The sequence below is a fragment of the Xyrauchen texanus genome, chromosome 29, assembly GCF_025860055.1.
Source record: "Xyrauchen texanus isolate HMW12.3.18 chromosome 29, RBS_HiC_50CHRs, whole genome shotgun sequence".
Lineage (NCBI taxonomy): Eukaryota > Metazoa > Chordata > Actinopteri > Cypriniformes > Catostomidae > Xyrauchen > Xyrauchen texanus.
The window spans coordinates 39,981,170-40,008,170 of NC_068304.1; the positions used below are offsets into that span (position 1 = coordinate 39,981,170).

General features: G+C 40.8%; 1 protein-coding gene across 2 annotated transcripts in view; it reads right to left on the minus strand.

Annotated features, from left to right (window-relative positions):
• Positions 1–26,380, minus strand: part of LOC127622733 (metabotropic glutamate receptor 3-like) — a 71,026-nt gene extending 44,646 nt beyond the window's left edge. For both annotated transcript variants that reach the window (XM_052096791.1, XM_052096790.1), the window contains exons 1-2: positions 26,259–26,380; positions 79–686 (exon numbers count right to left, since the gene is read on the minus strand). In XM_052096791.1, coding sequence (XP_051952751.1) covers positions 79–534 — 456 coding nt within the window. In that variant the 5' untranslated portion in view covers positions 535–686; positions 26,259–26,380. The remainder of the gene's footprint in view (positions 1–78; positions 687–26,258) is intronic.
• Positions 26,381–27,001: the final 621 nt, after the last annotated feature.

Consider the following 27,001-nt stretch of genomic DNA (forward strand, 5'->3'; position numbering starts at 1 on the left):
CTAGTTTTAAACATTTAAACAGAGAAGTTATGCTAGACATTTCAGAAGCTTATGACGATTAAATGATTGAGTTCTAACCTGGATGGAGACGCTGCTAAACGATCCTCCGATAACACCAGCTATCGCTAGCGGACTGTCTTCCTGAAGAGCATAGGACCCATCGGGGCAGATAAACTCTGCATCGTCCACTTTTGTAAGAGACGCTCTGACGAACTCCAGTGCTTGTTCCAGAGCGTAGGTGTCTCTCGAGCACGTGTCCAGGACGTGGACGCCCAACGCCACACCCGGTAGCAGACCTACGTCCTGGTTGATCTGATCAATGGCGAAGAGCATTGCCTCAAGACGCTGGATACCACGGCCTTCATTGATACGGCCGCACTCGTCCATGCCCAGACCTTTCTCGTGGACGGGGAACAGGCCTCCCAGCACCAGGTCTCCATCGATCTTGATCTCTCTACGGGGAGAGTCTCCGCTGGAGAGCAGAACCCCAGCACCGAGCAGCACCAGGAGTAGACTGCAGACAGCGGACGACATCGTTTAACGCAGGATTGAAGAGGTGTGGCGGTCGGGAGGGGAGAGAGAGGGTGACAAGAGGGTGTCAAAGACTGGACAGAGGCATGAAGGGGACGCAGGGAGGTTTGTTGGGTTACTCATGGAGATCCACAGCACTGACTTCAGCCTTTAAACTGCAGAGAAAGAGACAAAATGCAACAACTGAGTAGTTTATTAAGTATTGGTACCACCTGTTGATCTAGTGGCAAGAGTTTTCAATAGAAGAGTTCTAATCCAGACCACGTTTATTAGGGTCATTCCCAAATAAGGTTGCCCGAGAAGTATTTAACAGCAAGTAAAAGGTAATAAAATAATTTCCTTGTATCTTGAACATATTGTTTTAAATAAAAAAATATTATTTTTTTTACTGTCTTTCTGCAGATTGTTGCACCACAGGACATTTTTTACTTTAAGCCCCAGTAAATGTACAAATCAAAATTTTCCGGGGGTCTGGGAAGCTCAGCAAGTAAAGACAATGACTATCACCCCTGGAGATGCGAAATTGGCCCAGTTGCTAGGGAGGGTAGAGTCACATGGGGTAACCTCCTCGTGGTCACTATAATGTGGTTCTCGCTCTCGGTGGGGCGTGTGGCGAGTTGTGCATGGATGCCGCGGAGAATAGCGTGAAGCCTCCACACGTGCTACGTCTCCACGGTAACGCGCTCAACAAGCCACATGATAAGATGCGCGGATTGACAGTCTCAGACACGAAGGCAAATGAGATTCGTCCTCCACCACCCGGATTGAGGCGAGTCACTACACCACCACGAGGACTTCGAGCGCATTGGGAATTGGGCGTTCCAGATTGGGAAGAAAAGGGGAGAAAATACAAAGAAATAAAAAAATTAAATCTACAGTTTCCAAGAACATGTCATGCATTTTTTTTAATTAAAAAGTAGGGTTAGGGTTAAGTTTAGGAGTAGGGTTAGGGCTAAGTTTAGGAGTAGGGTTAGGGTTAAGTTTAGGAGTAGGGTTAGGGCTAAGTTTAGGAGTAGGGTTAGGGTTAAGTTTAGGAGTAAGGGTAGGGTTAGGGTTAAGTTTAGGAGTAGGGTTAGGGTTAAGTTTAGGAGTAGGGTTAGGGCTAAGTTTAGGAGTAGGGTTAGGGTTAAGTTTAGGAGTAATGGTAGGGTTAGGGTTAAGTTTAGGAGTAGGGTTAGGGTTAAGTTTAGGAGTAGGGTTAGGGTTAAGTTTAGGAGTAAGGGTAGGGTTAGGGTTCAGTTTAGGAGTAGGGATAGGGTTAGGGTTAAGTTTAGGAGTAGGGTTAAGTTTAGGAGTAAGGGTAGGGTTAGGGTTAAGTTTAGGAGTAGGGTTAGGGTTAAGTTTAGGAGTAAAGGTAAGGTTAGGGTTAAGTTTAGGAGTAGGGTTAGGGTTAAGTTTAGGAGTAAGGGTAGGGTTAGGGTTAAGTTTAGGAGTAGGGTTAGGGTTAAGTTTAGGAGTAAAGGTAAGGTTAGGGTTAAGTTTAGGAGTAGGGTTAGGGTTAAGTTTAGGAGTAAAGGTAAGGTTAGGGTTAAGTTTAGGAGTAGGGTTAGGGTTAAGTTTAGGAGTAAAGGTAAGGTTAGGGTTAAGTTTAGGAGTAGGGTTAGGGTTAAGTTTAGGAGTAATGGTAGGGTTAGGGTTAAGTTTAGGAGTAGGGTTAGGGTTAAGTTTAGGAGTAAAGGTAAGGTTAGGGTTAAGTTTAGGAGTAGGGTTAGGGTTAAGTTTAGGAGTAAAGGTAAGGTTAGGGTTAAGTTTAGGAGTAGGGTTAGGGTTAAGTTTAGGAGTAAAGGTAAGGTTAGGGTTAAGTTTAGGAGTAGGGTTAGGGTTAAGTTTAGGAGTAAAGGTAAGGTTAGGGTTAAGTTTAGGAGTAGTGTTAGGGTTAAGTTTAGGAGTAAAGGTAAGGTTAGGGTTAAGTTTAGGAGTAGGGTTAGGGTTAAGTTTAGGAGTAATGGTAGGGTTAGGGTTAAGTTTAGGAGTAGGGTTAGGGTTAAGTTTAGGAGTAATGGTAGGGTTAGGGTTAGGTTTTGGTGTAAGCGTTGGGTTAAGTTTAGGAGTAAGGGTAGGGTTAGGGTTAAGTTTAGGAGTAGGGATAGGGTTAGGGTTAAGTTTAGGAGTAGGGTTAAGTTTAGGAGTAAGGGTAGGGTTAGGTTTTGGGGTAAGGGTTGGGTTAAGGGTAATGTTAACTGTAACTGTAAATGTAATTAAATGCAACATCATGCTTGTACATTGTAGGTACATTGTATCAAATTGTTGAGTACTTAGTAGTTAAGGCCACCTAATATAAAGTACGTCCACACTTAATAACACTTTCTACTGCATATACATACTGTATATTACTTCAAATTATCATTGAGTGGTTAAAGGTATACTTCGCCCAAAAATGTAAATTCTCTCATCATTTGCTCCCCCTCTTGTCATCCCAGATGTGTGTGACTTTCTTCAGCAGCACACAAATTCAGATTTTTAGAAGAATATTTCAGCTCTGTTGGTCCTCACAATGCAAGTGCATGATGACCAGAACCTTAAAGGTCCAAAAGGGACATAAAGGGAGTAATCCTTAACGCTCGCTTAATCCATGTATTCAGAAGCGATATGATACTGTAAGTGTGGGTGAGAAACAGATCAAGTTTTTATTGAAAATCTTCACTTTCACTTTCACATTCAGCCACCAACTGGTTAAGGCTGGTCAAAAGTGGAGATGGTAAAGAAAGACTTACATATTGATCTGTTTCAGGTGGTGGTGGCATAGTGGGCTAAAGCACATAACTGGTAATCAGAAGGTTGCTGGTTCGATCCCCACAGCCACCACCATTGTGTCTTTGAGTAAAGCACTTAACTCCAGGTTACTCCGGGGGGATTATCCCTGTAATAATTGCACTGTAAGTCGCTTTGGATAAAAGCGTCTCCCAAATGCATACATGTAAATATTTCTCATCCACACTTACAGTATCATATAGCTTCTGAAGACATGGATTTAACCACTGGAGTCGTATGGATTACTTTTATGCTGCCTTTATGTCCTCTTTGGCGCTTCTGAGTTCTGGTCACCATTCACTTGCATTGAATGGACCTACATAGCTGAGATACTATTCTCAAAATCTTTGTTTAAAGTCATACACATCTGGGTTGGCATGAGGGTGGGTTAAATGATGGAATGAGAGAGAATTTCGATTTTTGAGGGTGAACTATTAATTTGATTAATTGGATGTTTGGGCTTGTCGTAGGTAAGAAATGTCCATGCGTGTCAGCACACTGTCCGTGTTGTTTCGGTATTGTCAGCAATCTGCATCATCTGCCTCTCCTACAACGTCCACCCAAAACGTTTTCTTTTTTTATATATTTTGTGGCGTGAGCACTCGGTAGGACCTGTTATGTTTCACATTTTCCTTTTGCTGACGTAGCGCTGTTCAGGTGGAGTAAACTTTACACATTTGGCTAAAACAGCCAGATGCATTTACATTGGTCTTGTCATCGCCGGATAGTTCATCCGATCAGTTCAAATGCATGAAGTGACCATGTGTAAATACTCCACAATGTTCCATAAAGAGTTGAAAGAAGATTCTGATTAAAAACATCTTACCAAACACACAAACTAATCTCAACAAATGCATGCATCGCCAACTCCCCCGTGCCTTCCGTACCCTTACGAACAGATTTGTCAAAACAGATTCGCAAGGATGCAAACCACACGAGAAAGATAAATTAATCATGCCAGAAGCTTAGAGAGAAGCAGCAACGTTTGAGGAAAATAAATCTATCTCTGTGGAGAACATATTGAGGAGAAATCACTAAGAATAAATTATGCTAGCTGAATGCATTGTTTGCTTGTACTCACAGTCCAGATTACATGTAGTCCGTTACAACCCAACACTGTCAACCTGTTATGTGCGGTTACGGTGTGTGACGTTTCTTCCCTGTCTACGGTTCTGAGAAAATCCAGCCCTATAAATAGCTCTCTCGGAGCGCTCAACAAAAGAGTGAAAGTTATCTGCTGCTAATTGTCAAATATATGGCTGGGTTTGTGCATCTCTCCATTGCCTGCAAAGTTCATAAAGCATGCATAAGTAAGACTTGATATCTAAGCCTGGGTTTTGATCTTGGCTTGATAAAAAAAGAGTCCCTAATCTGATTCCCTCTCCCACTTTTCCTTGCGGAAGTGTGGGCGAGCCGGAGTGATGGTGGTGGGGCTGATTTATGAGGTGTGCGAGATGGTTCGCCGGGTTTCCACATTTCTGGCAGCTACACAAAGCCTCACAGCCAGGCGAGGAGACGCTCCAAGGCTGGATAACGCACAACCAGTGATGCTATCTCTCCATCGTGCAATGCAACACAAAGCATGACACGCAGGTCTCTGGCAGAGTCGCGCTAACGGCAGCTTTCCTCATTATTCTCCACCACCACGATTCAGTCTGCCAGCCTCACTGCAACAATGGAGCCCTAACTGGGCGAAAGCAAGCAGCTTAAAGTGTCTCCACTTTGCTTGCCTCTTCCTCTCTCTCCTGAGAGGTCAGCGGGAGATCTCGAGGGCCGGCGGAGAGAGAGGGAGAGAGCTTTCTGCTTCGATGACAGACGCTTGGACACTCCAGAAGTAGACGGGTGTTGTTTTAGCACTTTGAGACTCGGTGGCCACACCGGCTGAGAGGAAATTCATTCACGCATTTCCCTCTTACACCCTGATGGTGAACAACATAACTGAGCGAGAATGGGATGAGAGTGCAGATGTGTCAGACATCATCCACTGGTGCAGAGGATGTCAAAAATGGGTCGCAGACGATTGTGCTGATTGTACCATATGCTCTGCCGGCGCTCATACAAGTGTGATCAAGGAATTTGCAAACTTTTAAGGGTGTGTTCACACTTAGTTGGCAGGTTTGTTTCGATTAAAACGAACTCTGGTGCGATTGCTCCGTTAGTGCGGTTCATTTGAGCAAGTGTGAACGCTGTCATCCCGAATCTTGGTGCGCACCAAACATGCGGACCGAGACCGCCTGAATAGTGGGTCTCGGTCCGCTTCCAAACAAACTCTGGTGCGGTTCGACTGATATTTCAATGCAGCATAGACCAAAGACGTCTCAACGGACCAATAACAGGATGTGACGTCACAAGATGCGACCCTAAAAATCATGTGCTTTGATAACTGTAAGGGGGTTGAAGGGAAAGGAGGAGGCGAGAACCGGCTTAATAATATAAATAATATTTAATTAAATTAAAAGACACACACAAACACATACGGTATCCCGTAATTCTCTCTCTTTCGAACTGTCGTGACCGGCTGCCTTTATCCCTCGTGTGCCCCATCAGGCTGATTGGGGACCAGGCGTGCGTCATTTCAGCTCGGCCCCGCCCTCCTCCGCTCCACACTGTTGTGCGCGTTACCATGGAGACCTAGCGCGTGTGGAGGCTTCATGCTATTCTCCATGGCATCCATGCACAACTCACCACGTGCCCCACTGAGAACGAGAACCACATTATAGTGACCACGAGGAGGTTACCCCATGTGACTCTACCCTCCCTAGCAACCGGGCCAATTTGGTTGCTTAGGAGACCTGGCTGGAGTCACTCAGCACGCCCTGGAATGTCCTTGACAGGGCTGAACTGGTAATCTGGCATACCGGGCATTTTCCCAGTGGGCCGACGCACTTTAGGGCCGATCAGGTGTGGACTGGCCATCGGGAGAACCAAGCTAGCCAGTGGGTTGGCCGCGGAATGGGCTGAATGGGCAGCGATAAGCTAAAAAGAACAGAACGGACCACAAAAGGGTGCCGCAAGGACAGCGAATCGTCAACCACTTTTGGACCAGTTGTCATGTAAAATCCCAGGCCGATTTCTCTTCCCAGTCCAGCCCTGGTCCCTGATATTATTAATGTTTGACGTTAATTGCAATTTTTGTTTGTTTTTTACTGTGTGTGGTTTCCACTTTATGTCCGCTATAAAATCCTCAAGTAAAACTAGTTGCAAAGCACAACACCGTTACGTATTCATTACAGAGGAAGGCAAAATCTAAGCGTTGCTTTCACTGTTCATGCTATTCTCACGCAACGCCATTTAAAGTCAACATGGTATCACAATGGACCATATTTACTTTCTTATTACACATTGCATCATTTATGCTAATTCATTCTATAATCACTTAATATTTTCACTCATTAAAACCAAATCCAAATAGGTTGTTTTATTTTTAAACAGGCGTCTCCTGGGTCACTCTGGGTCTCTAGTGAACTTCTTAAAATGAGTCATTATCAAACCCAAGTGCATTAATGTCGGTCTTTAAACAGTTCCTTTCGGCTAATCATGTTAATTAGTTCAGAGGGGTTGGACTGAGGAGCAGTACGGGGTGTTTTTGGGTGCAAAGAGGTTCATGAATTAATTGGATTTTCCTCGCAGGTAGTTCCTTAACAGCATGCTGAAATCAAACAGTCAGCTCGAAAAATCAATTCTGAAATCTAGTGCAAAAAAAAAGGAAAGGAATGGAAAAAAAATACCAACATTCTCCCTTTAATCATTGCAAAAATGCTCCTAAAGCGTGATATATATATAAATATATGTGTGCACACTGATCAGCCACAACATTAAAACCACCTGCCTAATATTGTGTAGGTCCCCCCCGTGCCGCCAATCCAGCGCCGACCCGCATCTCAGAACAGCATTCTGCTATTCAACACTCATGCCACGCTCCAAATCACAGAGATCACATTTTTTCCCCATTCTGATGGTTGATGTGAAAATTATCTGAAGCTCCTGACCTGTATCTGCATGATTTTATGCACTGTACTGCTGCCACATGATTGGCTGCTTAGATAATCACATGGATGATTGTTGGTGTCAGACGGGCTGGTCTGGTTTGCTGGTCCTAGCTTGTCTTCCAGTATGGTCAGGCTGGTCTGGTTTGCTGGTCCTAGCTTGTCTTCCAGCACAGTCAGGCTGGTCTAGTTTGCTGGACCTAGCTGGACTTCCAGCACAGTCAGGCTGGTCTGATTTGCTGGTCCTAGCTGGTCTTCCAGCACGGTCAGGCTGGTCTAGTTTGCTGGTCCTAGCTGGTCTTTCAGCACGGTCAGGCTGGTCTAGTTTGGTTTTAGGCCAGTTTGGCCTGGCTGTGAGAGCATAGACCATCTAAAACTAGCAAACCAGATTAGACTTTTTATCAGAAGGGAAGAATCAAACATTTTACTCTTGCTTCAAAGCCACATTCATGCAAAACCATTTTACTGCAGCAAAATTGACCGAGACGTTTGGCATAGTCCGATCATCCGACAGGAGTTGCATGTGCAAAGTTACAATGTGCATTAAAGCCTTTGATGTGTCGTCCTCTTTGTGAGTAATTCTTCTGATGATGAAACGCACCAAAACAGTCTTAACCAGCATGCCAATCGATTCATCTGCCAATCAGCAGCGCAGATCAAGGGAGGACATTACCACAGTGAACTACATAAAGATGGAGTAGAAGATAAATTACACATGGAGGACATATCACTCACACGTGTGTGTATGATAGCAGACATAGCTCATTAAGAACCTCTGTTTTCATCTAAATCTCTCTAATGTCATCATATGTTGTAAACTAGTTTAGGTCAGATATAATCTGTCCGTCATGTCTGTTTTGTAGAACGGATCTGGATGAAAGTATCCTAGCGGTTACTGCAGACGCCTGACAATAGGCCCAAATTAAGCCTTTAACTTTTGCATCTTTATCTCATGAAAATGACGTGACAGCAGCTGCATTTTTGCATAATGATATTACGTGGTTCATTAAACTTATCGTGGCAATTCAGATGAGAAATTTCCACTGTGTGGCGCTCAAATCAAGTTAAACCTTTTCCCAAACAGATGAGGGTTTTAAGGTTAATTCTCTAACTTTAACCCTAATCCTAAATTTTAAATCAACAATACCGATCACCCTACTGTAAACCAAAACCTAACCCAAAGCAAACACTACTGTAGCGCCCCCTAGATGTTATTTCACCCGGAAACTGCCGTGATATGGACAACGAGCCAATTTTGCAAAAATGCAGGTATACAACATGATTATTTGAGACAAGATTGAGATATTTAGGTTTTCTGAAGAAAATGTGAGTGGTGGTACCCGTTCAAACCTCACTGCCAGAGTGCCAGGGTGTTCTTGGTGGTTGCCAGGGCATTGCTATGTGGTTTCTAAGGGGTTCTGAATGGTTGCTAGGGGGTTTTATATCAAAAGAGCTCACCCCTCAAATCTCTGATATTCTCGTCCCTAGCTTTGTCTTGGGTCTTTGGGATTTTTTAAGTTATGTACAGGGCTGGACTGGTAATCTGGCATCCCGGGCATTATCCCGGTGGGCTGACGCTCTTTGGGGCCGATCGGGGGGGGGACTGGGCATCGGGAGAAGTGAGCGGGTCGGTGGGTCGTCCGCGAAACGTGCGGAATGGACATAAATATTGATCTGTTTCTCACCCACACTTATAATATCTCTTCTGAAGACATGGATTAAACCACTGGAGTCGTACTGATTTCTTTTATGCTGCTTTTATGTGCTTTTGGAGCTTCAAAGTTCTGGTCAAGATTTCACTTGTATTGTATGGACCTACAGAGCTGAGATATACATCTAAACATCTTCATTTGTGTTCTGCAGAAGAAAGAAAGTCACACACATCTTGTACTTTCACTCAAGTGGAAATTTAAAAGGAGTAATGTCACTTTTACTGGAGTAATATTTCATCAGGGTATCTGATTAGTGTACTCTGTCCACCCCTGAGAATGCCTCTCCTCAACACGCATTTCCATTTGAGCTATCGTTCATGTCTGCAGCACAAACACGCATTTATGAAGCAGTGTCTGAAGTAATACATTCACTCTATTGAAGCGAGCCTTTAGGAAGGACAAAAAGATCCACTTGAGTTCCTCATAGTGGGGGGAGGGGGGTTTGGTGGCACTAAGCTTGAGTCCTGGCATTACCACACACACACACACACACACACACATATACACCCGATAGACCAGCTCTTCATTTGTTTCCCATGCTGCAACACAATCTGTGCTCTGTGTTTGGGCGATGGTAGTGACTCAAAAAAAATCATTTACTCACCCTCTTGTTGTGGAACACAAAAGGACATGTTGTGCAATAAGTTAGCCTCAGTCACCATTCACTTTCATTGCACTTGTCATACGAGTTTAGACAACATGAGGGTGAATAACCTGCTCTGTAATTATTGTAAAGAGGTGTCACTGTTCAAAACACAAAAAGAAAAATAGTAGCTGTAACATAGATTCATTTGTGTACATTTCTAGGGAAAACTGTGCTGACCTTACTTGGATAGCAAAGTCATTGCTTCAGAGGAAGCACCAGAACTGTATTTACATAAAAACATGTTATACGAACAATAAAACACTGCAGTTCAATTTGGCAGTTTCTAATAAAGTTTCATTGTTTTATTGTTTGCCGACTTTATTTTTGCTGCTGCTGTTGTTGTTTTTTTATTGTTGCTATTAGTTACCTGTCTGAAGCCGGTCATCATTTTTCATTATTATGAGATACTTAGTCATAGTTATGAAATAAAATGAATAATTTTAAGATTAAAAAGTTACAATTATTAGATAATAAAATGTATTATATATTATTAGGAAATAGCTTTAAAAGGCTTTAAATGAACAACTTCAGCATTACGACTCATCACAGCTGAGAGACACGACAGACTGATTAATGACACAACTCATTACTTACCTCTGGAGTTCCAATTAGGAGAGCAAGTACTGTTCAATATGGCGGAGGACATTGCGGTTTCTATAGTGATCGACTCTTTCACCGGCTACCGCGAAATAGGGAGAACTATCCCCCGCTTGGACGCTATTTTACCATCGAGAAAGCTGATCTTCAGAAAGCTGACAGCATCTCTGCTTGGGTTTGGCAACAGGTGATCACACACGCTCCATCTCTCTCTCTCTCTCTCTCTCTCTCTCTCTCTCTATATATATATATATATATCACTCTCTCTCTCACACTCTCTCTGCTCTCTCTCTCTCTCTCTCTCTCTCTATATATATATATATATATATATATATATATATATATATATATATATATCACTCTCTCTCTCTATGTCTCTCTCTCTCTCTCAATTCAATTTAAAGTACTCTTAAAGGTGGCCCGGCTCCTCCGTCCCCCCGGCGGATGGCCGCAGCTGCTCCTTTGGGGTGGATGGTAGCGGCGAGTAATCTACTACAGCACATCCCTCCTCCTTACCGGGTTTTAGCACCAGTGTAAAGAGATTAATGGAAAGGATGAGTGGTGGTGGCGTAGTGGACTAAAGCACATCACTGGTAATCAGAAGGTTGCCGGTTTGAACCCCACAGTCAACACCATTGTGTCCTTGAGCAAGGCACTTAACTCCAGGTTGCTCCGGGGGGATTGTCCCTGTAATATGTGCACTGTAAGCCACTTTGGATAAAAGCGTCTCCCAAATGCATAAATGTAAATGAGGAGGTGAGAACCAGCTTGATAATAGGAGTCAGAATTACATAAAAAAAAAATTAGCCCCTGGCGGGATCTGTCTTCCCTACAGAACAGCGCATAAAGTGTTTCTTCAGTGCTTTTGCCACACTGATTTATCCTTTGGGAGATCAACCGCAACGATTGCCTGACTATAATAAATGCATTGAAGATTAGAGAAAGACCTTTTAAACAGCCATAGTGGAGGGACACTATTCAATATTAATTCTGCTCCTCTTACGGCTGTAAGACCACTGATCCATAAACACAGCACTGATGTAGAGCTGGAAAACAGCAAATCTGGACAACCATGCACATGGAAGATTAGCTTAAACCTTACCGATAGTGTCAGAATAACACAAACACGTCATGTTGTGACACTTTGGGTTCTCGTGTGCTCTTCAGGACTCATACCCGCTCCTTTATATCCCAAGTGCAACGCTCTATCAGTCGAGCACAAGCTGATCTCACTCGAACAAGCTTGTAAATGCAGTTCATGCACACATTAAAATGAGTCAATAGTGAAATAGTTTAGATTTCAAAAGATAGCACAGTGTGAGGAACAGGGTGAACAAAGTACCTGTTTATAAACTGATATCCCATTCTATGGATTAAGATATTCAGAGTAGCCATAAAAAGAGAGCAAGAAAGATAAAATATATGTCATTGTGCTGCGACTCAGTGGGGAAGTGTCCCTGCAGTGGCGACTGTCAGAAGCTCTAGATCCGAGCTGATAAAATGCATCATTTATTTAGTCACACACACACACACACACACACACACACACACACACACACACACACACACACACACACACACACACACAAACAGATCAACCTTCTCACACAATCAGCAGTACAATCCAAAAACAACACAAAGTTGTACGTTTGTTTTAGACGACATGCCCAAACTTTTCCAGTCACACTGTGATCCCTCCTGCCAAGACGTCGCTGTCAGTAATTACTATCATTAGAAAGTCTTCATCCAGTCTGGATGAGATTGTAGTGCGTTACGCTGTGTTTGACATCTCTATTGCATCAGATGTAGTCTGCTTCAGTCACTCTGAATTCCCTGTGCATTGACACCTATCAGTGGTAGATTAAGGCAGGGCGGCATCTTGCAGGGGGGCATCATGAGGCGGCGGCGGCAAAATGACATTGCAAAATGGGTCCGTTCTTTACAACTAAAATCACTTTGAACGCACATCACGGCGTATTGACGATTTTCGACCTCGTAAGTACAAAGTTACTGAGGACTCGATCTAAAGCATTTGTGGCGTTATGTTGATTACCACAAAACATTATTTCAAATCATTCTTCATAAAAAAAGGCAGATGCTATTTACACCCTGGTGCACGTAGTGTCAGATGCTATTTACACCCTGGTGCACGTAGTGTCAGATGCTATTTACACCCTGGTGCACGTAGTGTCAGATACTATTTACTCCCCAGTGCACGTAGTGTCAGATACTATTTACTCCCCAGTGCACGTAGTGTCAGATAATATTTACACCCCAGTGCACGTAGTGTCAGATACTATTTACTCCCCAGTGCACGTAGTGTCAGATACTATTTACTCCCCAGTGCACGTAGTGTCAGATAATATTTACTCCCCAGTGCACGTAGTGTCAGATACTATTTACTCCCTAGTGCACGTAGTGTCAGATACTATTTACTCCCCAGTGCACGTAGTGTCAGATACTATTTACTCCCCAGTGCACGTAGTGTCAGATACTATTTACTCCCCAGTGCACGTAGTGTCAGATACTATTTGCACCCCAGTGGACGTAGTGTCAGATACAATTTACTCCCCAGTGCACGTAGTGTCAGATACTATTTACTCCCCAGTGCACGTAGTGTCAGATACAATTTACTCCCCAGTGCACGTAGTGTCAGATACTATTTACTCCCCAGTGCACATAGTGTCAGATACTATTTACTCCCCAGTGCACGTAGTGTCAGATACTATTTACTCCCCAGTGCACGTAGTGTCAGATACTATTTACTCCCCAGTGCACGTAGTGTCAGATACTATTTACTCCCCAGTGCACGTAGTGTCAGATACTATTTGCACCCCAGTGGACGTAGTGTCAGATACTATTTACTCCCCAGTGCACGTAGTGTCAGATACTATTTACTCCCCAGTGCACGTAGTGTCAGATACTATTTACTCCCCAGTGCACGTAGTGTCAGATACTATTTACTCCCCAGTGCACGTAGTGTCAGATACTATTTACTCCCCAGTGCACGTAGTGTCAGATACTATTTGCACCCCAGTGCACGTAGTGTCAGATACTATTTACTCCCCAGTGTACGTAGTGTCAGATACTATTTACTCCCCAGTGCACGTAGTGTCAGATACTATTTGCACCCCAGTGGACGTAGTGTCAGATACTATTTACTCCCCAGTGCACGTAGTGTCAGATACTATTTGCACCCCAGTGCACGTAGTGTCAGATACTATTTGCACCCCAGTGCACGTAGTGTCAGATACTATTTACTCCCCAGTGCACGTAGTGTCAGATACTATTTGCACCCCAGTGGACGTAGTGTCAGATACTATTTACTCCCCAGTGCACGTAGTGTCAGATACTATTTACTCCCCAGTGCACGCAGTGTCAGATACTATTTACTCCCCAGTGCACGTAGTGTCAGATACTATTTGCACCCCAGTGCACGTAGTGTCAGATACTATTTACTCCCCAGTGCACATAGTGTCAGATACTATTTGCACCCCAGTGCACGTAGTGTCAGATACTATTTACTCCCCAGTGCACGTAGTGTCAGATACTATTTACTCCCCAGTGCACGTAGTGTCAGATACTATTTACTCCCCAGTGCACGTAGTGTCAGATACTATTTACTCCCCAGTGCACGTAGTGTCAGATACTATTTGCACCCCAGTGCACGTAGTGTCAGATACTATTTACTCCCCAGTGCACGTAGTGTCAGATACTATTTACTCCCCAGTGCACGTAGTGTCAGATACTATTTGCACCCCAGTGCACGTAGTGTCAGATACTATTTACTCCCCAGTGCACGTAGTGTCAGATACTATTTGCACCCCAGTGCACGTAGTGTCAGATACTATTTACTCCCCAGTGCACATAGTGTCAGATACTATTTACTCCCCAGTGCACGTAGTGTCAGATACTATTTACTCCCCAGTGCACGTAGTGTCAGATACTATTTACTCCCCAGTGCACGTAGTGTCAGATACTATTTACTCCCCAGTGCACGTAGTGTCAGATACTATTTGCACCCCAGTGCATGTAGTGTCAGATACTATTTGCTCCCCAGTGCACGTAGTGTCAGATACTATTTGCACCCCAGTGGACGTAGTGTCAGATACTATTTACTCCCCAGTGCACGTAGTGTCAGATACTATTTACTCCCCAGTGCACGTAGTGTCAGATACTATTTGCACCCCAGTGCACGTAGTGTCAGATACTATTTACTCCCCAGTGCACGTAGTGTCAGATACTATTTGCACCCCAGTGGACGTAGTGTCGGATACTATTTACTCCCCAGTGCACGTAGTGTCAGATACTATTTGCACCCCAGTGCACGTAGTGTCAGATACTATTTACTTCCCAGTGCACGTAGTGTCAGATACTATTTACTCCCCAGTGCACGTAGTGTCAGATACTATTTGCACCCCAGTGCACGTAGTGTCAGATACTATTTACTCCCCAGTGCACGTAGTGTCAGATACTATTTGCACCCCAGTGCACGTAGTGTCAGATACTATTTACTTCCCAGTGCACGTAGTGTCAGATACTATTTACTCCCCAGTGCACGTAGTGTCAGATACTATATGCACCCCAGTGCACGTAGTGTCAGATACTATTTACTCCCCAGTGCACGTAGTGTCAGATACTATTTGCACCCCAGTGCACGTAGTGTCAGATACTATTTACTCCCCAGTGCACGTAGTGTCAGATACTATTTGCACCCCATCACTGGCGATAATCAGACGTGGTGCGAGCTGAGAGGCAATGTTCTGTGTTCCCCAACTGCTATCGGGTCTTCCAAATGATTATGAAAGGGCTGTGTTCATTTATATCAGTGTTGATTGACAGACAATGCAATATAAGAGGAAACAGACGTGCAATATCTGGAGAATAAGCACTTTGCACGCAAGATTTCACCATGCCCGCTTGCGTCTAGACTTGCCACATGCTTGAATGAAAATATAAGAACTTCATAGCCATGCCCACGGACTTATATAACGTATCGCACAGCGCTGCGCTTAAGGCATAGCGCTGTTAAAGTGGGCCCAAGAGGCCTTTTAGTTTATTTAGTGAAACGCACTTGTTTCCCAAACTAATCAGAGGAAATATGAGACAATCTAATCAACAACTGTTTTAGATCACATTTCACCCCAAAATCAAAGAAAATATTTTTTCTCGCATTTTAAGATTATTTTCATGAAAATGAAGCACATTATTGTGTTTATTGTCATTATTGTATTTTTTTTTTGGTAGTTCCCAGTTTTTGCAGTGTTACTGTAAAATATTGTACTGTAATACAACAACAACTTAAATGTTTTTTTTTTTTGTTTACATTATGAGAATAAGTAATTAATTTAATAAAAATGTGTCCAAAAATATATATTTTATAATCATATATAAAGGGAAAATGTTAAAAACATGTCCAGGTCATAATTCACCTCAAAATAATTTTTTTAATAAAAATATATATATATAATGTTTTTAAATAAAAAATATTTTTATTATTGATTTTGAGGTGAATTATGACCTGGACATGTTTTTGACATTTACCCTTTCATGTGACTACATTTTAAAAAAAAAATCTTTTGCTTTCTGATATTTTTTTTCGTGGTATTTTCTAGTAAAAAAAATGACGTAGTCGTTACGTCTTGTTTTTAGAGCAATTAAACAAAATTTGGTGAAGTTTGTGCTTTAATCAAGAACAAAATATGACAATGGGGTAAGAAAAACACACTTATTTTAAATGTATTTTTCTTGTTATAGGAATAAAAGTAACTACATCTTGTTAGATTTCTCTAAAAAAAGATAATCTTGCTTCTCAAGTAAATGCTTCAAGTAAATGTTTCGATATTTTCACTGGAAAACAAAAATAATTGGTAAGAATTTTTAACGTATTTTTTGCAGTGTGAAAATACAGTATAGAAATTGTTGTGGGGCCCTCTGGACTTTTGGGCCCCTAGAATCTTCACCACCTTTCACCCCACTAGGTACGGCCCTGCCCATTGTAGATCTTATTATATCTGACCAGGGCTGGATTGGTAATCTGGCATACCGGGCATTTTCCAGGTGGGCCGACGCACTTTGGTGCCGATCAGGGGCGGACCGGCCATCGGGAGAGCCTGGCTGGCCGCGAAACGGGCCGATAGGGCCACAATAAGCTGAAGAGGGCAGCGATATACGGAAAAGGGTAGCGCCCCCCCCCACCACCATCCCCACCAGCCCAGGCCGATTTCTCTTTCCAGTCCTCCCCTGTCTGCGACATGACATTGAATGCATACACCCTCATAAGTTGCAGATGAATTTCAGCTTTTGTGGCCTTTACATGCAGAAAAACAATTACACTGAACATATCAGCTTTCTGGTAGCTTCTGTCGAATGTTATGACTGATATCGTAGGTGCGGTGATCCGGCGTCCTTGTGAGAAAGCAAAGCTCTATAACATGCTAACATGACCAGGTGGAATATTTGAATTAAAAAGGTACATTTATTTCCCCCCAAAATGATCGCTGCCAGAAGTTGAGCCTAAAACTAATCAGTAATTCATACTGTTAGGCTGAAAAATAAAGTATTATAATGGTTTGTGTCTGTGTATAAACACTGTACTGCAGCAACAATGCTCCTCCAAAACACAACAGAAAAAACAAAAAAACAACAAAGCTGTTCTTTCTGCTCAGAAATGGATTTGCTGAACTCTTTGCATATCTCTCTCTCTTTCACTCTGCACGCACACACACACACACACACACACACACACACACACACACACACACACACACACACACACACACACACTCCAACATCTCTTCATTGATTTGATGCATGACTTATGCAACAGAATTGCTGTTTTCAAGGCAGTCTGAAGAGGCTAAAAAAGTCACATTCCGGCTGCCTCTGCGTGATGCATTTCAATACGTTAGTTTTTCTCATTATGACCATTCTAAATCTACACTTTTAGAGACCACAATGATCTCTCCACTGGAAATATGGAATGCATAATGATAAGAATCAACCGTACCACACGAGCATCACACCTGCACTGCATATGTAATAAGTTACACATTACGGCACAGTGGTGGCATCTTTAGTTTTCAGCTGCATGCCCTTTCCATATTAATGAATATGAAGGCAAGGCTTCTGAAAGCTTGATGGGGCCTTGGAGTCTCTTACTAAAGCAGAATTTCGAACAAAGCGTCGCACCCATGGGCTTCATCGCAGTCCTACAAAGCTAGACTTCCTAGCGGAGAGAACACATGCGTAGGAGGATGAAAAATATACGCACTCACAATGCTTTAATGCTTATGGAGGTAAACAGCATCTGCATCATTGTGCACACAAATACATGAGCCGTGTTCACAGGGGGTTACTGCACGTATTTGTTGGGCTTGGACTTGTAATGCCATTTGTTGCGTATTATGATTGTTCACAGTCACATGTGGATGTGTTCAAAGAAAAAAGCCATTGCTTCTCAAAAATGAAATTTATGTCATTATTTACTTACCCTCATGTCATTCCAAACCCATATGACAATTATTTTCTCTTTTTTTTGTTTGTTCCCTTTTTCCCTCCAATTTGGAATGCACAAGTCCTCGTGGTGGCATAGTGACTCGCCTCAATCCGGGTGGCGGAGGACGAATCTCAGCTGGCTCCGTGTCTGAGACTGCCAATCCACGCATCTTATAACGTGACTTGTTGAGCGCGTTACCGTGGAGACGTAGGCGAGGCTTCACCACCGTGGCATCCACGCACAACTCACCACACGCCCCACCGAGAGCGAGAACCACATTATAGCGACCACGAGGAGGTTACCCCATGTGACTCTACCCTCCCTAGCAACCGCGCCGATTTGGTTGCTTAGGAGACCTGACTGGAGTCTCTCAGCACGCCCTGGATTCAAACTCATGACTCTAGGTGTGATAGTCAACATCTTTACTCGCAGAAAGTCATGCACATTTTGAACGACATTAAAGTGTGTAAATAATGATAGAATTTTTATTGTAATTTTTCTAGAATTTTCACACCACGAACACAAACAACAGCTCTTCCTTGAAATGATGGAACTCTTAATGCTATTTGATGTACAAAATCCCTCGATGGGACCGATGTCAGGTGCATTTTAATTCCCAAAGAAGCACGTCAAGTCTTAACTATCTCCAAAACGCAGAATGAGGTGTTTTTGTCTTCAAGCGTGGAGTACAAAGCGCCGTTGACCCTCTGACGCAAATCTTAAACGCAGCTTTGCAGTTGCTGTAGGAAATCGGAAAGTCACAGTCTACCAGCAGATTAATATTGTGTAATATTAAAGTTTAAAAGATTTAATGACCATTGCAAAGAATATGCAACATGTGGGCACTTGTTCTTTCCATTAGTCAAACTCCTACTTAGACTTTGGAAAACGTTTAATGTTTCTAATATTTTAGTGAATTTCTATCTTTATAGTGTGGATGGCTTTGTTTGGAATAAACTATTGTGTAGGAAAGCAAACTATTGTGTAGGAACAAACTATTGTGTAGAAAAGCAAACTATTGTGTAGGAACAAACTATTGTGTAGGAACAAACTATTGTGTAGGAAAGCAAACTATTGTGTAGGAACAAACTATTGTGTAGGAAAGCAAACTATTGTGTAGGAACAAACTATTGTGTAGGAACAAACTATTGTGTAGAAAAGCAAACTATTGTGTAGGAACAAACTATTGTGTAGGAAAGCAAACTATTGTGTAGGAACAAACTATTGTGTAGGAAAGCAAACTATTGTGTAGAAACAAACTATTGTGTAGGAAAGCAAACTATTGTGTAGGAAAGCAAACTATTGTGTAGGAACAAACTATTGTGTAGGAAAGCAAACTATTGTGTAGGAACAAACTATTGTGTAGGAAAGCAAACTATTGTGTAGGAACAAACTATTGTGTAGGAAAGCAAACTATTGTGTAGGAACAAACTATTGTGTAGAAACAAACTATTGTGTAGGAAAGCAAACTATTGTGTAGGAACAAACTATTGTGTAGGAAAGCAAACTATTGTGTAGGAAAGCAAACTATTGTGTAGGAACAAACTATTGTGTAGGAAAGCAAACTATTGTGTAAGAACACAAACTATTGTGTAAGAAGCAAACTATTTCAAAGGAACGCAAACTATTGCAAAGGAACGCAAACTATTGTGTAGGAACGCAAACTATTGCAAAGTAACGCAAACTATTGTGTAGGAATGCAAACTATTACAAAGGAACACAAACTATTGTGTAGGAACACAAACTATTGTGTAGGAACACAAACTATTAAAAAGGAACGCAAACTATTGTGTAGGAACACAAACTATTACAAAGGAACACAAACTATTGTATAGGAACACAAACTATTAAAAAGGAACGCAAACTATTGTGTAGGAACGCAAACTATTGCAAAGAAACAAAAAATATTGTGTAGGAACGCAAACAATTGCAAAAGAACACAAACTATTACAAAGGAACACAAACTATTGTATAGGAACACAAACTATTGCAAAGGAACGCAAACTATTGTGTAGGAACGCAAACTATTGCAAAGGAACGCAAACTATTGTGTAGGAATGCAAACTATTAAAAAGGAACGCAAACTATTGTGTAGGAACGCAAACTATTGCAAAGAAACAAAAAATATTGTGTAGGAACGCAAACAATTGCAAAGGAACACAAACTATTACAAAGGAACACAAACTATTGTATAGGAACGCAAACTATTGCAAAGGAACACAAACTATTGTGTAGGAACGCAAACTATTGCAAAGGAACACAAACTATTGTGTAGGAACGCAAACTATTACAAAGGAACAAAAACTATTGTGTAGGAACGCAAACTATTACAAAGGAACACAAACTATTGTGTAGGAACACAAACTATTACAAAGGAACACAAACTATTGTGTAGGAATGCAAACTATTACAAAGGAACGCAAACTATTGTGTAGGAACGCAAACTATTACAAAGGAACACAAACTATTGTGTAGGAACTCAAACTATTACAAAGGAAAGCAAACTATTGTGTAGGAACAAACTATTGTGTAGAAAAGCAAACTATTGTGTAAGAAAACAAACTATTGTGTAAGAACGCAAACTATTTCAAAGGAACGCAAACTATTGCAAAGAAACACAAACTATTGCAAAGGAACGCAAACTATTGTGTAGGAACGCAAACTATTACAAAGGAACACAAACTATTGTGTAGGAACTCAAACTATTACAAAGGAAAGCAAACTATTGTGTAGGAAAGCAAACTATTGTGTAGGAACAAACTATTGTGTAGAAAAGCAAACTATTGTGTAAGAAAACAAACTATTGTGTAAGAACGCAAACTATTTCAAAGGAACGCAAACTATTGCAAAGAAACACAAACTATTGCAAAGGAACGCAAACTATTGTGTAGGAACGCAAACTATTGCAAAGGAATGCAAACTATTGTGTAGGAATGCAAACTATTACAAAGGAACACAAACTATTGTGTAGGAACACAAACTATTGTGTAGGAACGCAAACTATTACAAAGGAACGCAAACTATTGTGTAGGAACGCAAACTATTACAAAGAAACACAAACTATTGTGTAGGAACACAAACTATTGTGTAGGAATGCAAACTATTACAAAGGAACACAAACTATTGTGTAGGAATGCAAACTATTACAAAGGAACACAAACTATTGTGTAGGAATGCAAACTATTACAAAGGAACACAAACTATTGTGTAGGAACGCAAACTATTACAAAGGAATGCAAACTATTGTGTAGGAACGCAAACTATTACAAAGGAATGCAAACTATTGTGGAGGAACACAAACTATTGTGTAGGAATGCAAACTATTACAAAGGAACACAAACTATTGTGTAGGAACACAAACTATTACAAAGGAATGCAAACTATTGTGTAGGAATGCAAACTATTACAAAGGAACACAAACTATTGTGTAGGAATGCAAACTATTACAAAGGAACACAAACTATTGTGTAGGAATGCAAACTATTACAAAGGAACACAAACTATTGTGTAGGAACACAAACTATTACAAAGGAACACAAACTATTGTGTAGGAATGCAAACTATTACAAAGGAACACAAACTACTGTGTAGGAATGCAAACTATTACAAAGGAACACAAACTATTGTGTAGGAACGCAAACTATTACAAAGGAACACAAACTATTGTGTAGGAATGGAAACTATTGTATAGGAACGCAAACTATTACAAAGGAACACAAACTATTGTGTAGGAACGCAAACTATTACAAAGGAACACAAACTATTGTGTAGGAATGGAAACTATTACAAAGGAACACAAACTATTGTGTAGGAACACAAACTATTAAAAGGAACACAAACTATTGTGTAGGAACGCAAACTATTGCAAAGGAACAAAAAATATTGTGTAGGAACACAAACAATTGCAAAGGAACACAAACTATTACAAAGGAACACAAACTATTGTATAGGAACGCAAACTATTGCAAAGGAACACAAACTATTGTGTAGGAACGCAAACTATTGCAAAGGAACACAAACTATTGTGTAGGAACGTAAACTATTACAAAGGAACACAAACTATTTCAAAGGAAAACGAACTATTGTGTAGGAATGCAAACTATTACAAAGAAACACAAACTATTGTGTAGGAATGCAAACTATTACAAAGGAACACAAACTATTGTGTAGGAATGCAAACTATTACAAAGGAACACAAACTATTGTGTAGGAACGCAAACTATTACAAAGGAACACAAACTATTGTGTAGGAATGCAAACTATTACAAAGGAACACAAACTATTACAAAGGAATGCAAACTATTACAAAGGAACACAAACTATTGTGTAGGAACATAAACTATTACAAAGGAACACAAACTATTGTGTAGGAATGCAAACTATTACAAAGGAACGCAAACTATTACAAAGGAATGCAAACTATTACAAAGGAACACAAACTATTGTGTAGGAACGCAAACTATTACAAAGGAACACAAACTATTGTGTAGGAACGCAAACTATTACAAAGGAACGCAAACTATTGTGTAGGAACACAAACTATTGTGTAGGAATGCAAACTATTACAAAAGAACACAAACTATTGTGTAGGAACGCAAACTATTACAAAGGAACACAAACTATTGTGTAGGAACGCAAACTATTGTGTAGGAACGCAAACTATTACAAAGTAACACAAACTATTGTGTAGGAACGCAAACTATTACAAAGGAACACAAACTATTGTGTAGGAATGCAAACTATTACAAAGGAACGCAAACTATTACAAAGGAATGCAAACTATTACAAAGGAACACAAACTATTGTGTAGGAACACAAACTATTGTGTAGGAATGCAAACTATTACAAAAGAACACAAACTATTGTGTAGGAACGCAAACTATTACAAAGGAACGCAAACTATTGTGTAGGAACACAAACTATTGTGTAGGAACGCAAACTATTACAAAGTAACACAAACTATTGTGTAGGAACACAAACTATTACAAAGGAACACAAACTATTGTGTAGGAATGCAAACTATTACAAAGGAACGCAAACTATTGTGTAGGAACGCAAACTATTACAAAGGAACACAAACTATTACAAAGTAACACAAACTATTGTGTAGGAACGCAAACTATTACAAAGGAATGCAAACTATTACAAAGGAACACAAACTATTGTGTAGGAACACAAACTATTGTGTAGGAATGCAAACTATTACAAAGGAACACAAACTATTGTGTAGGAACGTAAACTATTACAAAGGAACGCAAACTATTACAAAGTAACACAAACTATTGTGTAGGAACGCAAACTATTACAAAGGAACGCAAACTATTGTGTAGGAACGCAAACTATTACAAAGGAACACAAACTATTGTGTAGGAACACAAACTATTGTGTAGGAATGCAAACTATTACAAAGGAACACAAACTATTGTGTAGGAATGCAAACTATTACAAAGGAACACAAACTATTGTGTAGGAACACAAACTATTGTGTAGGAATGCAAACTATTACAAAGGAACACAAACTATTGTGTAGGAACGCAAACTATTACAAAGGAACGCAAACTATTACAAAGTAACACAAACTATTGTGTAGGAACGCAAACTATTACAAAGGAACGCAAACTATTGTGTAGGAACGCAAACTATTACAAAGGAACACAAACTATTGTGTAGGAACGCAAACTATTACAAAGGAACGCAAACTATTACAAAGTAACACAAACTATTGTGTAGGAACGCAAACTATTACAAAGGAACACAAACTATTGTGTAGGAACGTAAACTATTACAAAGGAACACAAACTATTGAGTAGGAACGTAAAATGTATTGTGAGGAAATGCAAAACTATTTCAGAAATAAATTCCCTCCATGTCCTCTAAGGGCCACCACATAAAGTGGCTTATCAACTTTTCATAAATGAGCAGATAACGCTTTTCAAATATTTAGTTGTTTAAGTCGAAGGCTGTGTCTGCATTCATCTGTAACATGATGGAAAATAGACAAATTATGCAGATGCCAATATGGACATTGTGTGGCATGACCTCATCCTTCAAAACTATGAACAAAACAAAAAGAAGATAAAAGAAAATATGACCTAGACGACATTAAATACAGGTTTACTTGCAACATGTACTGTATAAACAAACACAATATTTCCAAAATGTCCATTATTAACTTGGAGAACATTTGGTTTCCTTTTGTACAAATTTGGCACTGTATAAGACTGCAAATTGATATTTGATTTAAATTCTGGGTCCTGAAATAAAGCCAGCTGAGAGCCGCTGCTTTAGGTGATGAAGAATTCTGTATCTGGTCATCATTTAGAAGTGATTTCTAATTTGCACTGATGTCTTTGTAATATAGCGAGATTTCCATTCTCAATTAGTGCTCATCATATTGACGGATGGGCAGCATATGTGCGAGTCTAGTTAGAGCACTGCAACTTATTTACATGCGCTGAGCAGACCACACTATTGAAAGGCTAATTATTATAGCACAACACCACATCATAGTCCATAAATGTAGCACCATCAATGCAATTCTGGCCATCCACTGCAGCTTCCTAATTCAAACTCTCCCACAAACACAGAGATAAATGTCTAAGCACACGTCTACAAAGCGGCCAAATGCACAAACACGCTAACGGAAAGAAGCTCGTCTGTGCACACATGCATAAACTCTCAAATCCCAAAAGAACAACTTTGAAGCATACTAATTGGCAATCACTATTATGTGCACACATGAACATGTGCAGTTTTATTATAAGCTGTAAATTCCAGCAGCGCTGCATATTGCTGTCATAAAACATATGCAATGCAAAAAGACTCTTTACACACACACACACACACACACACACACACACACACACACACACACACACACACACACACACACACTCAAGCAATTCAATACAGCATATTCAAGGCCAACTCCTCCAGTCCAATAACACTGATTTCTGAACACAAAGCACCCACCCACATTCACACACAATGCATGCACACATCTGATTTTCAAACGTACCTTCAAACCAGAATATCTTTTGTTATGCAAAGATGGGAAACCCTGTAAGTACCATCTGAAATATAACACATGCAAAATAGTTTTTAGAATGCACACAGCCAATATTTGAAATCAGGCTTCTAGAAACGTATATGCATGACATAAACACATCAAGTGCATATCATTAGATTTATACACCTTTATTGATGCATTCTCTAACTGCAACCCAACACGAAAGGACTGTGGTCTCTCCACATGTGTCTCATGTTCCGGGATGTTCTCCAGGTTACCCACTTTTGCTAATCAACATTCTAAACGAGTCAAAGCCATGCCTCAGAACATCATTACGCTTTACAACCTCACATCTCACTATATATAACAATCATTGCTTCAACATAACGCAACACAGATATTAAAATTCAGCGCAGACCCCCGGCACAATAAATTATGAATCGTCCTCATCGTTCTCTCTGGTTTTCTTACAGATACAGGTGAAGTCTAAACCAAAGGCAACCACACCGGTGCTGAGGCTGACTGCAAGAGATGTGCACTGAATAAGACTTATTACAAATTGCTCCATTAGTTGATGCTTTTTATCCAAATGACTTACATTACACTTATTGTAACTTGTGCTTAAGTGTCTGCTTGATCAATGATCATAGTTCAGATTCAAATATATGAACATGCGTTAGGCTACATATAAATGATGGTTAATATATTTGAGCATGCACATTTTCACATTCCACTATTATTTGGGAAAATATATGTAAGGCATAAATGCAAACAGCCATTTCTGCAGTACTTTGAAAGCTGCATATATGTACACGTGTGTCTGTATATCAGTGAAATACATTAACATATATTTCAGGTTTGCAAATATAATGCATGTATCGGATTTCTGTATGGGTCGAAACCTTTGACCTCTAAGCAACACCATCACTTTTTCAGAGTTCCTAAACAGCCAGATTGTTCATAACATGTAAACAAATGTTTCTACAAGAGTAAATATAATACCCAAATGGTCCGACAAAAGGTTAGCAAATATTTTCCAAGAGGTTTTCATTGTATGCATGCAAAAATAAACGCATATCTACACTGTGCATTTCACCCAGATAGTTTGAAATCACTTAGAAGTGTTTAAGTTTAGTAAAACAGACCAGCGAATTGTACTTTTCCGCGCTAAGGCGTTTGTGTCCGACGCATCTCGCGCGTAAAGACACGCTTGCGTCGCGCTTTGGGGAGATACGCACGCAACGCAAAGTTTTCTCAGGCAATCCTGGTATTAGGAAGTGTTATTGTCAAATTCAGGAACGTTTAAAATCCGATATTTAAATTCAAAACATTTGCAAATGTTCCCATCAAGTTGTACGCACATATCCGTACGAGTGCGACACGACATTCCCAAACTCTGCGCTTCGGATCATCTAAAGCATCACTCGTTTTTTTTCTTCTTTTCTTCAGCATTCACCCATCTCTCATCTGCAGCGTGATACAATAACCTCATTTAAAATTCTACGTGGAAAAATTCCCATTGCGTTACCTCAGTTAGATATTCCTTTTGATGGCATCTCTCGCATTTTCCCTCTTCTTTGCGTTATTTTAAACTGTTCTTTAACTCCGTTTGTGCTGGTCCGCACGCGAGAAGCGCAGCAGTGAGGCTGACAAGAACAGAGAGAGAGAGAGAGAGAGAGAGAGAGAGAGAGAGAGAGACAGAGAGAGGGAGAGAGAGAGAGAGAGAGAGAGAGAGAGAGAGAGAGAGAGAGAGAGAGAGAGAGAGAGAGAGCCGTTGCTGTAGTAGAAATCATGCACGTCGGGCGTTCGGGATGCTGCCTCGCCTCAGGATGCTTCTGTCTCCTAGCAACAACAAGGATGCATTTTTTATTGGCCAAAGAGAGAAAACTCACCTTTAAACAATTAACACGACGTGCATGCTCAATCAGATGAGGATCAGCCACCTACATCATGCATTTAACAGCATAGTGCACAGTGTGATTCTGTCCGCTGTCAAATCACCACAGACATCATTCGGGTCATAATTGGACATCAGTTGCTCTATATTAGCACACAGATACAAACATCAAACTTCAGAATAAATATATACAGTGGGTACGGAAAGTATTCAGACCCCCTTAAATTTTTTCACTCTTTGTTATATTGTAGCCATTTGCTAAAATCATTTAAGTTAATTTTTTTCCTTATTATTGTACACACAGCACCCCATATTGACAGAAAAACACAGAATTGTTGACATTTTTGCACATTTATTAAAAAGAAAAACTGAAA